Source organism: Mandrillus leucophaeus, unplaced genomic scaffold (genome assembly GCF_000951045.1).
Source record: "Mandrillus leucophaeus isolate KB7577 unplaced genomic scaffold, Mleu.le_1.0 Scaffold114, whole genome shotgun sequence".
In the NCBI taxonomy this organism is placed as follows: Eukaryota; Metazoa; Chordata; class Mammalia; order Primates; family Cercopithecidae; genus Mandrillus; species Mandrillus leucophaeus.
The window spans coordinates 77,143-90,144 of record NW_012099654.1 but is presented as its reverse complement, the minus strand read 5'-3'; the positions used below and the strand labels follow the sequence as shown (position 1 = coordinate 90,144).

Genomic DNA, 13,002 nt, shown 5'->3' with positions numbered 1-13,002 from the left:
AACAAAGTAGTCACAGGACTGTAATACTTACTTAAACTTACAGTGTGTTAAATATGATCACTGATAAATGCCTCCTTAAACACACACACACACACACAACAAAGTAGTCACAGGACTGTAATACTTACTTAAACTTACAGTGTGTTAAATATGATCACTGATAAATGCCTCCTTAATATTTAGGTGTATATGTATATAATCATAGGTACACACATATATGTAATAATATCTATCTTATAAAATGAGAATACTTTCACCATAAAATTCTTATGGAGATCATTCTAGGAAATAAAAAGAGCTTTATAGTTAGTGCTATTTTGTGAATATTTGTGTCCCTTCCAAACAGATACACTGAAACCCAATTTCCAGTGCAATAGTTTTTTGGGTTTTTTTTTTGTTTTTTTTTTTGAGACGGGGTCTCGCTCTGCCGCCCAGGCTGGAGTGCAGTGGCCGGATCTCAGCTCTCCAGTGCAATAGTTTTAAGAGACGTGGATTTGGCCGGGCACCGTGGCTCATGCCCGTAATCCCAGAACTTTGGGAGACCGAGGCAGGTGGATTGCCTGAGCTTAGGAGTTCTCGACCAGCCTGGGCAACACAGTGAAACCCTGTGTCTACTAAAATACAAAAAATTAGCCAGGTGTGGCAGCATGTGCCTATAGTTTCAGCTACTTGGGAGACTGAGACAGGAGAATAACTTGAACCCAGGAGGCAGAGGTTTCAGTGAGCTGAGATCGTGCCACTGCACTCCAGCCAGGGTGACAGAGTGAGACTCCATCTCAGTCAGTCAATCAATAAAAGAGATGTGGACTTTAAGAGGACTTTAAGAGGCAATGAGGTCATGAGGGCGGAGCTCTCATGAATGGAATTAGTGGCCTTAGAAAAGAGGCCTAAGGGAGCTTGTTCAACCCTTCCACCATATAAGGATGCAACAAGAAAGTGCCATCTACAAAGCAGAGAGCAAGCCCTAACCGGATGCTAAATGGGTTAGTGCCTTGGTTGTTGCAGGAAGTCAGGGACCCCAAATGGAGGGACCAGCTGAAGCCATGGCAAAAGAACATAAATTGTGAAGATTTCATGGGCATTTATTAGTTCCCTAAATTAATACTTTTATAATTTCTTACTCCTGTCTTTACTGTAATCTCTGAACATAAATTGTGAAGATTTCATGGACACTTATCACTTCCCCAGTCAATACCCTTGTGATTTCCTATGCCTGTCTTTAATCTCTTAATCCTGTCACCTTCTTCATAAGATGGGGAGGATGAATGTCGCCTCAGGACCCTGTGATGATTGTGGCAACTGCACAAATTGTTTATAGAGCATGTGTGTTTGAACAATATGAAATCTGGGGATCTTGAAAAAAGAACAGGATAACAGCGATGTTCGGGGAACAAGGGAGGTAACTTTGAACTGCCCACTGGTGAGCTGGACAAAACAGAGCCATATTTCTCCTCTTTCAAAAGTAAATGGGAGAAATATCACTGAATTCTTTTTCTCAGCAAGGAACATCCCCGAGAAAGAGAATGCGTCCTGAGGGCAGGCCTATGAACAGCCCCCTTAGAAGCGTGCAGTCTTTTATGGTCGAAGCTGAAGGGATGAAATAAGCCCCGGTCTTCTGTAGTGCTCGCTCCCAGGCTTATTAGGATGAGGAAAATTCCCGCCTAATAAATTTTGGTCAGACAGGTTGTCTGCTCTCAAACCCTGTTTCCTGATGAGATGTTATCAATGACAAGTGCCCAAAACTTCATTAGCAATTTTAATTTCGCCCCATCCTGTGGTCCTGTGATCTCGCCCTGCCTCCACTTGCTTTGTGATATTTTATTACCTTGTAAAGTATGTGATCTCTGGGACCCATACCCTATTCGTGCACTCCCTCCCCTTATGAAAATTGCTAATAAAAACTTGCTGGTTTTACGGCTTGGAGAACATCACAGATCCTGCTGACATGTGATGGCTCGCCCGGACACTCAGCTTTAAATTTCTCTCTCGTGCTCTTTCCCTTTATTTCTCAAACCAGCCGAGACATTTAGGAAATGGAAAAGAACTCACGTAACCATCGGGAGTGGGTTCTCCCAATACTTGGTCTTGAACTTCGCACTCTCCAGAACTGTGAGAAATACGTTTATGCTTATGAACTACCCATCTAAGGTGTTTTTTAATAGCAGCTGAATGTGCCAAGAGAGTTTTTGCATTTCATTGACCCATACCATTTGAAATGCTTCCATGGTGTTTCTATGAAATCATCATTTAGAATTCAGAATTTCTGTCCTGGAGTTATTATCATAACTGCACAATTCTGTTTGTATTGATTATCACAATGGTTGCTCTCTTGGCCAGGCATAGTGTCTCATACCTGTAATCCCATGCTTTAAGAGGCTCAGGTGGGAGCATTTCTTGAGGCTGAGAGCTCCAGACCAGCCAGGGCAACATAAAAAGACCCTATCTCTACAAAATTATTTTAAAAAGTTAGCCAAGCATGGTGGTGGGTGCCTGTAGTCCTAGCTACTTGGGAGGCGGAGGCAGCAGGATTACTTGAGTCCAGGAGTTTGAGGCCACAGTGAGCTGTGATTTTGCCACTGCACTCCAGGCTGGGCAAGAGACTGAGACCGTGTCTCTAAAAATAAATAAAATAGTTGCTCTTAATCTTATCTTTAAGCTTATTCTGACCAAAGATTTTAAGTGGCAATCCCTTTTATAAGCAAAGGTGCAATTATTTATTCAGCACCTAATATGAGTAGGATGCTGATATGGTTTGAATTTGTGTGCCTGCCCAAATCTCATGTTGGATTTTAATCCCTAGTGTTGGAGGAGGCCTGGTGGGAGGTAATTGGATCATGGGGGCTGACTTCCCCCTTTTTGTTCTTTTGATAGTGAGTGAGTTCTAATGAGTCCTGGTTGTTTAAAAGTGTGTAGCATCTCCCCCTTCTCGCTCTGCCTCCTGCTCCAGCCATGTAGGATGTACCTGCTTCCCTTTCACCTTTCACCATGATTGTAAGTTTCCTGAGGCCTCCCCAATCATGGACCAATTAAATCTTTTTTCTTTATAAAGTATCCAGTCTCAGGTAGTTCTTTATAGCAATGTGAGAACAGAGGAATACAGAAGCTATGCCAAAAAAATGAAATTTCTTTCTGCCTTCAGAAGCTCATATAATGGAGATAGAGAGACAGATACATTCATTCATTCATTCACAAATATTTATGGAGAGCTCACCATAATCACTGGCATGTAGTAATAACTTTATATTCATAGGAGATGGGTCTCCTATGAATTCTATAACAAATTGTTTTGTATACTATAGGGACAGGAGAGACAAATTTGGATTATGGATATCTAGTAAGAATTTCTATAGCATGTATCATTTGAAATTGGCCATGAGGCATTGACTGGGCTTTGACATGTGGAAATTGAGTGACAGAAGGGCATTCTTGGTAGAGGAGATTATGTGCACGTATATGTAAACTGAGACTAAAAAATATATCTATTTTTGTTATGTCTATTGTGTTCCTGTGATATAGAATACTTTAATACAATGAATCATAAAGGAATGCCACTATGATTCCTTTGTAATTAGTTGGGGGTATACTCAGACCACTCATTCTCTTGAACAACATACAATCACATGGGAAAGGGTGGGTTACTGTAGACAGCTGGTTGGACTGGGCTTGGCTTAGGCAGTAAGCTTGGAAGGCAGCCAGCTGGATAATGGGTGGTGGTGTGCATCTACCGCTTGCTAGTGGTCAACCCATTACATCGAAGATAACTGATAAATACACGAAAGCACCTGTGGAGAAAGGAGAGCACCTCTTCTCTTGCTACCTTTTCTCCTGACGTCTCTCCCACAGTGAATGTGAGATGGTGAAAGCGCCTCTATTTTGTGCTCTCTCACATATGTGCTTGTGTGCAAGCTTTTTGCCCCAATGGGTGTGCTCTTTTGTCCTTTCCATGCTTCATGCTGATAGCAGTATCATCAGGCCTTCAAGGCCCAGGTAAAATCCTTCCTTTTCTCTGAAGCTTCCACAGTCCACTCCAGGCACAACCACCCCACTCCCCTCTGAATGCCTCTACTGTGCCTATTGCCTTTGCTCATCTTAAACGGCTTTTGCACTTTTTAACCTTTTTTAGTTATTCTTTAACTAATGTCTTGAGTTCTTAATTGTCCCTTAATCATAATAGTTACCATTTATTGAGCATCCTCTAATCTAAGTCTCATAATTCTAGGAGGGGCTATTATTATCCCTATTTGATTGATTGATTGATTCATTCAATAGTTTTGAGCTCCTATTCTTATGTCTTAGCCATTGAGATCTCTGTGATCAAAACTGACAAAAATTCTTATCCTCAAGGAGCTTATATTCTGTTGGGAGCAGAGTATGTCAAGTGGTGCAAGGCATTTTAGAGCAAAATATAGTAGTGAAGGAGGAAGTGCTAGAGAGTAGAGGGCTAATATTTTTTAAAGGGAGGTTAGGAAGGGCCTTACTGAGAAAGTAACAGTTGAGCAAAGACTTGCAGGAGATGAGAGAATGTGTGAGCCACTCAGTCAGAGGCGGGAACTGCACCCAGGCAGAGGAAACAGAAGGAAAAAAGCTCTGTGGTGGGAGCATGCCTGGGGGACATGTGAAATGTTTCAGGCCCCCTGGCCTCCTCACCAAGATAATGTGAAGGAGAGGAATAGGAAATAAAGTTAGAGCGGCAAAAGGGGCCGGAATCCATAGGGACTTGCAAGGCCCAATCTTTTACCCTGATACAGCTGGGAAATTATTAGAGGGCTTTGAGTGGATGAGGGCCATGCTCTCATTTACTTTTTTCTGTTTTTTTTTTTTGGGGGGACGGAGTTTTGCTCTTGTTGCCCAGGCTGGAGTGCAATGGCACGATCTTGGCTCACCGTAACCTCTGCCTCCTGGGTTCCAGTGATTCTCCAGCCTCAGCCTCCCAAGGTGCCACCACACCTGGCTAATTTTGTATTTTTAGTAGAGATGGGGTTTCTCCATGTTGGTCAGGCTGGTCTCGAACTCCCGACCTCTGGTGATCATCTGCCCACCTAGGCCTCCCAAAGTGCTGGGATTACAGGCGTGAGCCACCATGCCCGGCCTCACTAACATTTTAAAAGAATCAGTTTTGTAATCTCAAAAAAAAAAAAAAAAATCAGTTTGGCACTGCGTGGAGAATAAATTTTAGGAGGACAAGGGTGGAGGCAGGGAGGCTAGTTAAGAGACTATGGCAGTGATCCAGGTGAGAGAGGTTGATGGCTTGAATTAGTGTGGTAATGAAGGAGGTGAGAGGCACGTGAGGATTAGGGAGGATAAGCAATTTGCCTGAAGAGTTGCGCAACCCAGAACGCAGCACATCAGAAATCTGAACCCAGGCTGGCCTTCCTGCAAAGGCCCTGGGACTTCTTTGTGCTTGTGTGATTTCGCCAACTTGGTTAGAAGACAGGGAAAGGACTGAATGCAGCGTTGCTACTTGCTCGACCCTGAGAGTGAATGTCTCCTTAAAATTGGTGCCCTAGAAGCCTCTGTGGCCTCACCCTCATCCTGGTTCCAGGACTAAGCCTCTATATTTCAGGTTTCTTCTAGTGTCAAGGTCAGAACCCTACCCCAGAGATGTTCCATAGCAGTTTGTGAATTGATTGGGAGGCGGCAGTGGAGTTGCTGTTGGGCCCCAAGTGCATATGCTGTGATAATGTGGGAGAACTGAGGGAGTCCTGTAGAGACAGGCAGACTGCCTTGATCCCTCGAGGAAAGCCACAGTACTTGACTTTGTGCTGTTGGCATAGCCCGACAGTCTTTAACTCCAAAATACCCTTAGTTCAGTCTGGTTCATTCGACAAATAAACAAAGTTATAATTGTTTTACCAGCCACTGTGATAAGGACTGGGAATAATGAAAGCCAACAATCATAATAAAATAAAACATAATCTGTCCTTGAGGAATTCTGTTTAGAGCCAAGACCACAATACATAAATTTTAAGTTGACACGCACTTGCAACTGAAACAAAGGTTTTGTGCAGCTTCTGTTTATTGTGTGCCACATACTTGGATATTTTCTGTTCTCTTTTAAAATGTGCTGGTCATAGCCTTCTAAATTGAGTTTATGACCCACTAGTGGGTTGCACTATAGGACCTAAAATTTGAAAAAAAAAAAAAAAAGGAGAAGGGGAAGCAGATACATAAATAAATGCATGTAGAGAGCCAGTGGGGGAAAGGTACAGCTGAAAGCATACCTTTTTTGCTCTTGTTGCCCAGGCTGGAGTGCAATGGCACGATCTCGGCTCACCATAACCTCTGCCTCCCAGGTTCAAGTGATTCTCCTGCCTCAGCCTCCCAAGTAGCTAGGATTACAGGCAGGCGTCACCACACCTGGCTAATGTGAGGCTAATGAGGCCACGTGAGGAAGGACCGTGAGTGATACGATACTGAATTTAGTGTTTCTCCTATAGCTGACAAGGAGATCATGAAAGTTTTTAGGCAAAGGAGTACTTAATAAAGGCGTTTAAGATAGCAATTTGCAGTGAAGGAAGAGTCATTCAAATAGTATTTTAGTAATGGAAGCAAAGATGTTAAGCCTTATTCACTCATGCACTAATTATGTGCCAACACCATGTCAGATGCTGGAGTGACAATGTTGAAAAACATACAAACCCTGCCTTCAAGGTACTATGGCCAATTGGAAGATATATGATGATGACATCAATTATAGGACAGAGTAACACACATTCTGAGAGTATTGCAGAATTTGGTGAAGAGGAAGAGTGGAAAAATCTGCTTTTTCCCTTCATTAATAGTAAACTTTGACTCCAAAACCAAATACAGTTGGTTTGTATATTCCTTTTTAAAAAGAATACTGTCTCTATGCTATTTACATAGTTAAAAGTTGGGCATAACTGAGGGTCTTCACTCAGGACAAGTCAAATGACATTCACTTTCTTTTCATCAACACCCTTTGCATTTTTCACTTGGTTCTGCTGCTTGGAAGTCTCTTGGCACACCAGGAAACTGAGTGTGTGTCCCTTTTCTTTCTTCTACTTTCCACATGCCAGGTGGACAGGTGGTTCCTGACTTGCAATGGTTTGATATATGATTTTTCAACTCTACAATGGGTTTATTGGGGTATTAAATGCATTTTCACCTTATGATGGGGATTATCAGGGTATAGCTCCATTGTAAATCAAGAAGCATCTGTATTAGATTTTGTCTGCTGTAACAAATTACTACCAATTTAGCATCTTAATACAAAAATTTGTTTTTTTTCTTTTTCTAACAAAATAATCTGTACAACTAAGAAATTTATTTTTTTTTACAACTCTGTAGGTCATAAGTTCAGCATGAATTTCACCAGTCTAAAATCAAAGTGTCAGCAAGGCTAGGTTCCTTTCTGGAGGCTCAAGGGAAAAATCTATTTTCTTGTACATTGATCATTGGCAGAATTTTGTTCCTTGAGTCTGTAAGACTGAAATCTCCATTTCCTTGTTGGCGGTCAGCTGAGGGTTCTTTCCAGCTTCTGGAAGCCACTCACACGCCCTAGTTCATGAACCCCTTCCTCAATCTTCAAAGTCAGCAACTCTTCTGCCTTCCTCTTCCATTTTTAAGGACTCGTGATTACACTGGGCCTACTTGAATAATCCAGGATAATCCCCTCCTCTCAAGGTTCTTAACCTTAATTACACCTGCAAAGTCTCTTTTGCCATGTAAGATAACATATTTACAGATTCTAGGGATTATAGCATGGACATCTTTGGGGGAGGGGGGGATTTTTTGGCCTACCACACAATGCCTGCATCTCCTCTGTTATCGCCTGAAAATGTAGCCAGTGGCAGAATAGGGAGCCAGATAGGCTGGTGCTGGGGCATTGAGGGTATCAGCTGACACAGCAGCGAATCTAGAGACTAGACCCACTGCAAGAGATGAGGGATTTCAGTTCTAACCCATCAGCGAACTCAGAATCCAGTGAACCTTTTGAGGCAAGAAACGTAAACATCTAACTTGGCATTTTCCTAGCATTCCCCAGCTATAAGCTAGGCAGTTTAGAAAACAAGGAATTCAGACTCTAGACCCTGCTTAATAGGTTCACCAATGAAATGTGTCAGACTGAGTAGAAGCAGCATGATGATGGTGTGAGGCACACTCTGAGGGAAAAAGAAATAGGGTTAGGGAGGAGTGAGCCACTGTCCCAGATTAATAGAATGTTAGAACTGTCCAAAGGATCTGAGATATCATTTAGCCATGTTCTAGGCCTTGTAGGAAGTTTTCTGGAGCAGGCCTTACCCTTGTATCTGGTTTACTGCTTTATCCACAACATCACTCTTTTAGTTGCTCAAGAAATACTTGAATGATGTACTAGAGTAGAAACTCTGGTTAGAAAGGTGAGTTGACATGATCAAGATCAAACCGTTGGTTTGCAGAAGAGGGGGCATAGACTGGTTTTGTTCTACTAAATTTAGGAGGTAGCTTCCGTAAAATGAACTCCTGCACCAAATGAGGCTTCTTGTGTACTTTCTGTCTACCTTGCACATAGCATTTCTTCCTTCTACATGAAATTATTCATATGGAATAATTCATTTAATAACCTATTCATTTAATGTCTGAAACATGAGTCAAGAGACCTGAGTTCTGTTCCACATTTCCCCATTCACTTCCTTGGTGTCTGAGACAAATTACTTAACCTGTCCAAACTCCAGTTTCTTCAATCATGAGACAGGCTGAGGTTCCTTCTCAGCTCTCACATTCTATAATTCTAAATTTCATGGAGGCTAATAAATTAATAAGCTCCCTGCTATGGTTTGGGTATGGCTTTGGACCTGCAAAGTGTCATGTTGAAATATGAGTCCCAGTGCTGGAGTTGGGGCCTGATGGGAGGTGTTTGGGCCATATGAGTGAATTCCTCACAAATGGCTTGGTGCTATTCTCCTGAGAGTGAATTATCACCCTTGAGAACAGGCTGTTGAAAAAAGCCTAGTATCATCTTCTCCCTTTCTCTCCCCTGATGCCCCATCTTGCACTCTAGCCATGTGATCTCTGCACGAAGGCTCCCCTTTGCCTTCTGCCATGAGTGGAAGCAGCATAAGGCCCTCATCTGAAGCTGATAGCCTGCAGAACCATGAGTCAAATAAACCTCTTTTCTTCATACATTATCCAGCCTCCCGTATTCCTTTATAGCAACACAAACAGATTAAGACCCTTACCCATGGACCATATGTCTGCATGTCCTCATATTAGTGTTCCCAAAGTGTGGTCAGCCACCATCTAAATCATTGGAGGTCGGCCATGCATGGTGGCTCATGCCTGTAATACCAGCACTTTGGGAGGCAGAGGCGGCCTGGATCATTTGAGGTCAGGAGTTCAAGACCAGCCTGGCCAACATAGTGAAACCCTGTCTCTACTAAAAATACAAAAATTAGCCGGGTGTGGTAGTGCATGCCTGTAATCCCAACTATTCGGGAGGCTGAGGCAGGAGAATTGCTTAAACCAGGGAGGTGGAGGTTGTAGTGAGCCAAGATTGTGCCACAGCACTCCAGCCTGGGTGACAGAGTAAGACTTGGTCTAAAAAAAAAAAAAAAAATCACCTGAGATCCTTTACATATGCTGATTTTTGCAGTTGTTAAGAATAATGAATTAGATGTATGGTTTCCATTAGGCCATGCTTCCCTTTTCACTCTATGGGCATGCTACACATAAAAAGTGGTAATATTTTTATGTGTATGTGGCACACTAGGGGAAGAAACCTTAAGATTGTTTGTCTGCCAATGCACATCTTGTTGAGAAACTCTGCCATAAGTATTGAGAAAAACAGCTGCAGAAAAATATGCATATCTCACTTTTTCAAGACAATGCCAAAGCTCAGTATTAGAGTGCATGTATATCTGCATGGATATGTATTATGTTTTTATACAATTACATGTTATTTTATGTAAGTATAGATATACACTATTATAAGAATATTTAAAGAAATGTACTAGGTTGTTAATGTAGGGGAAGAGAAGAGGGAATACAAGGAATAAAAAAATTTTTCAGTGAAAAATTCAATATGTATGTCATGACTCCATTTATACATTTATGTAAAATAATGTATAGAGATGTAAAAAATAAAAAATGCAGATCCAGAGCCCCTCTCTCAGATCCTTTCAAGCGGAATCTTAGGAGGTATGGTGAGGTGGATGTCTGCATCTTCAACAGGTATTCCAAATTATTCTATAACAGTAAAGTCTGCAAACCTTTGCGTTAGGTGCAAATATCATTAGCTGTGAACACAACGTAGTTGGGAATTTCCATTCTGCAATGCAGGCTCAGTTGATCCTCATTGTCTTGGAACATAGTAGATGCATAATAAATAGTGCTGATTATTTTGAGTCATTTGGAGGACAGGTGGAGGGAGTGAGGGCAAAAGTGGTGAGAGGAGCAGATGAGCTGGGCAAGGACATCCTTGCTTGGGAGAAAAGAGGCAAAGCGTGTAAGAACATACTGAGCCTCCTTGCCACTTTTGACATTCAACCAATATTTCTTAGGCACTACGTATATATGCAGGACACTTTTCTGTATCTTGTTTATGTTAATTCTTAAATAATCCTTTACAGACTCAGAGAGGTGAAAAGAATAGCACAGGTAGTATCAGAATTGGGATTAAAACCTGACACATACACTGAGCAGCAAGTTAAAACCGGGCACTGGGCAGCTGCTGAGGATGCGATGGTGAGTACAATAGACTGCTTGCACTTTTTGATATCTAGAATCTTACAACTCTGCTGTGATCATCCTTGTCTGTTGTCATTTACTAGTTGACATCTTCGTTGACTACCTAGAAGCAGCTGCTTCGGCATCTATTCCAACCTAGATCCCGTCAAAGGGAGATTACAACAAATGTGCTTTTTGTCTGTCATCTCTAGCTAGTGTTTCACAGTGGGGGAAGTATCATTTCCTAGGTGACTTTGCATAGAGCAAGCTCCCCAAAGGCCAAGGAATACTCAATCTAGATTCTTCCAACCCTCCGGTACTCACCAAGTCAAAAGAATTCTGGCTTCCTGTAGCTTCATCTAAGTGCTTTTCTGTTAGGGCAGAAGGAAAAGTGAGGAAAGCGATGCTCTTTCAATAAGTTTGGTGGTGGGGCGGGGTCGGGGGAAGGAATGGTACTGATTTTTTTTTTTTTTTTTTTTTGAGACGGAGTCTCGCTCTGTCTCCCAGGCTGGAGTGCAGTGGCCCGATCTCGGCTCACTACAACCTCCGCCTCCCGGGTTCAAGCGATTCTCCTGCCTCAGCCTCCTGAGTAGCTGGGACTACAGGCGTCCGCCACCACCCCCGGATAATTTTTGTATTTTTAGTAGAGACGGGGTTTCATCATATTGGCCAGGCTGGTCTCGAACTCCTGACCTTGTGATCCGCCCGCCTCGGCCTCCCAAAGTGCTGGGATTACAGGCGTCAGTCACCGCGCCCGGCCAGTACAAATGAATTTCTTAACACATCTTTTGATCATCTCGTCCTTGGTGTTGGAAAAGACTAGGGAAAATCCAAAAGTGTCTATTTGGTGCCCAAATGCTAGAGTTAATACTCGAGGGCCTTGATCTCTGGCCTCTTACCATCCCTCTCCCATTATTTCTGAAGAAGTAGCCATTTTGCAGATTCCGGAGGATGGCAGCCAGGGCCGGCCCTTCGGACTGAATCTCATCTCCTTCTCCAGGCTCCTTGGATCAAGCTGGGACCGGCAGCGCCAAGGCTGCTCTCCGTGATTTAGCAGCAACTTAGAGTCAGAGAGACCGGAAGATGGGAGGCCGGGATTCTCAGGTGGGGTCACGAGTGCTCAAAAACCCGTAGCAGCGGCCGCGTCCCCGCCCCGGGGAGGTGATCTGCGGCTGGCGGTGCAGTGGCCTCTCCAGTGCCCGCGTCCGATGGTCTAACGGCACTGCTCCCGGGGTGCGCGGCCCGCGACTCGGGTGCCTCCCCCAACCTGGCAAGTGTGCGTCCTTCCCACAAAATGCCACCACTTCCCTAAGTCACGCTGGGCCCCGGGGAGCTGATTTGAAATTGGTCTTCAGAAGACCGAGCAGGGCCGGACGCAGCCGGCCTCCGGCTGAGAGCGGAGGGGAAGCGTCCCATACTCTCCGAGAATCCCGCGGGCTCGTGGCGTGTGGGACGCTTTTCATCCGCTCTCAGTTCCCGGTTCCTACGCCCCAACTCCCTACTCGGTCGCAGCCAAAGCCCGGAGCGTGCGATCCGGACCTGGAGGAACGGGACGGCGAACGCGAGCGGCGCCGTGGCCGGGAGCCCGCCGCACCGGGCATGCTCAGTGGCGCGGCCGGCTGGGTGGCCCGCGAGCTGCACCCGGATCTGCTCCGCGGCGGCGACGTGAGCGCGCAGGGGGGCGGCGGCCTCGCCTCGTCTCTCTCTCAGCGCCTGGGTCGGGTGGGTGACGCCGAGAGCCAGAGAGATGTCGGATTTCGACAGTAACCCGTTTGCCGACCCGGATCTCAACAATCCCTTCAAGGTGAGCTTCGGCCCCAGCATCTCCTGCCGCCGCGACGCGTCGTTGTTTGTGAAAACGGACGAGTTCCTTCTCGCCCACTGCGCCTGCCCCTCGGCTCCCCTTGGCAGCCCAGAGAGGGGCGCGGGGCCGCAGTACCCCATTTGGCCCCCGGCCCCGCGTCACTCGTTTGGGTTTTGGGCTTTGGAGGTGGAACCTCCTCAGCTCGTGCCCGGCCGCCCTTCCACACGTCCCCGACTGGTGAGGGTCGTGCCTGCAGCCGGGACTGGGCCCGCGCGCCTGGAGGGGTCCTGGTCCGCCTCTCAGGAGCGGGGAGAGTGAGAGCCGAGGGCAGGTGGAGTCGCCCCTTGCCAGGCAAGTGTCGCTGGCAGGGCCGGGAAGCGGCGGAGGGGGGCCCGCCCTGGGGTGGGGTTGTCATGGGGACCCGAGGTGGCGGCGGCGGAGAGCTGCGTGGGGTGATGGCAGAGGTGTGGAGGAGGAGAGAGGTGAGGGCACCGAGTATACTGCAATTAAAAAAAAAAAAAAAGGTTGTGTTT

The 13,002-nt window shown here is 45.1% G+C and overlaps 1 protein-coding gene across 1 annotated transcript; it reads right to left on the bottom strand.

The window, feature by feature from the left end:
• Positions 1–10,523: 10,523 nt before the first annotated feature.
• LOC105551605 lies at positions 10,524–12,609 on the bottom strand. The gene has a single exon (XM_011996921.1). The coding sequence runs from the start codon at positions 12,607–12,609 to the stop codon at positions 11,974–11,976; it is 636 nt and encodes a 211-aa protein (XP_011852311.1). The 3' UTR covers positions 10,524–11,973.
• Between the last annotated feature and the right edge of the window lie 393 nt (positions 12,610–13,002).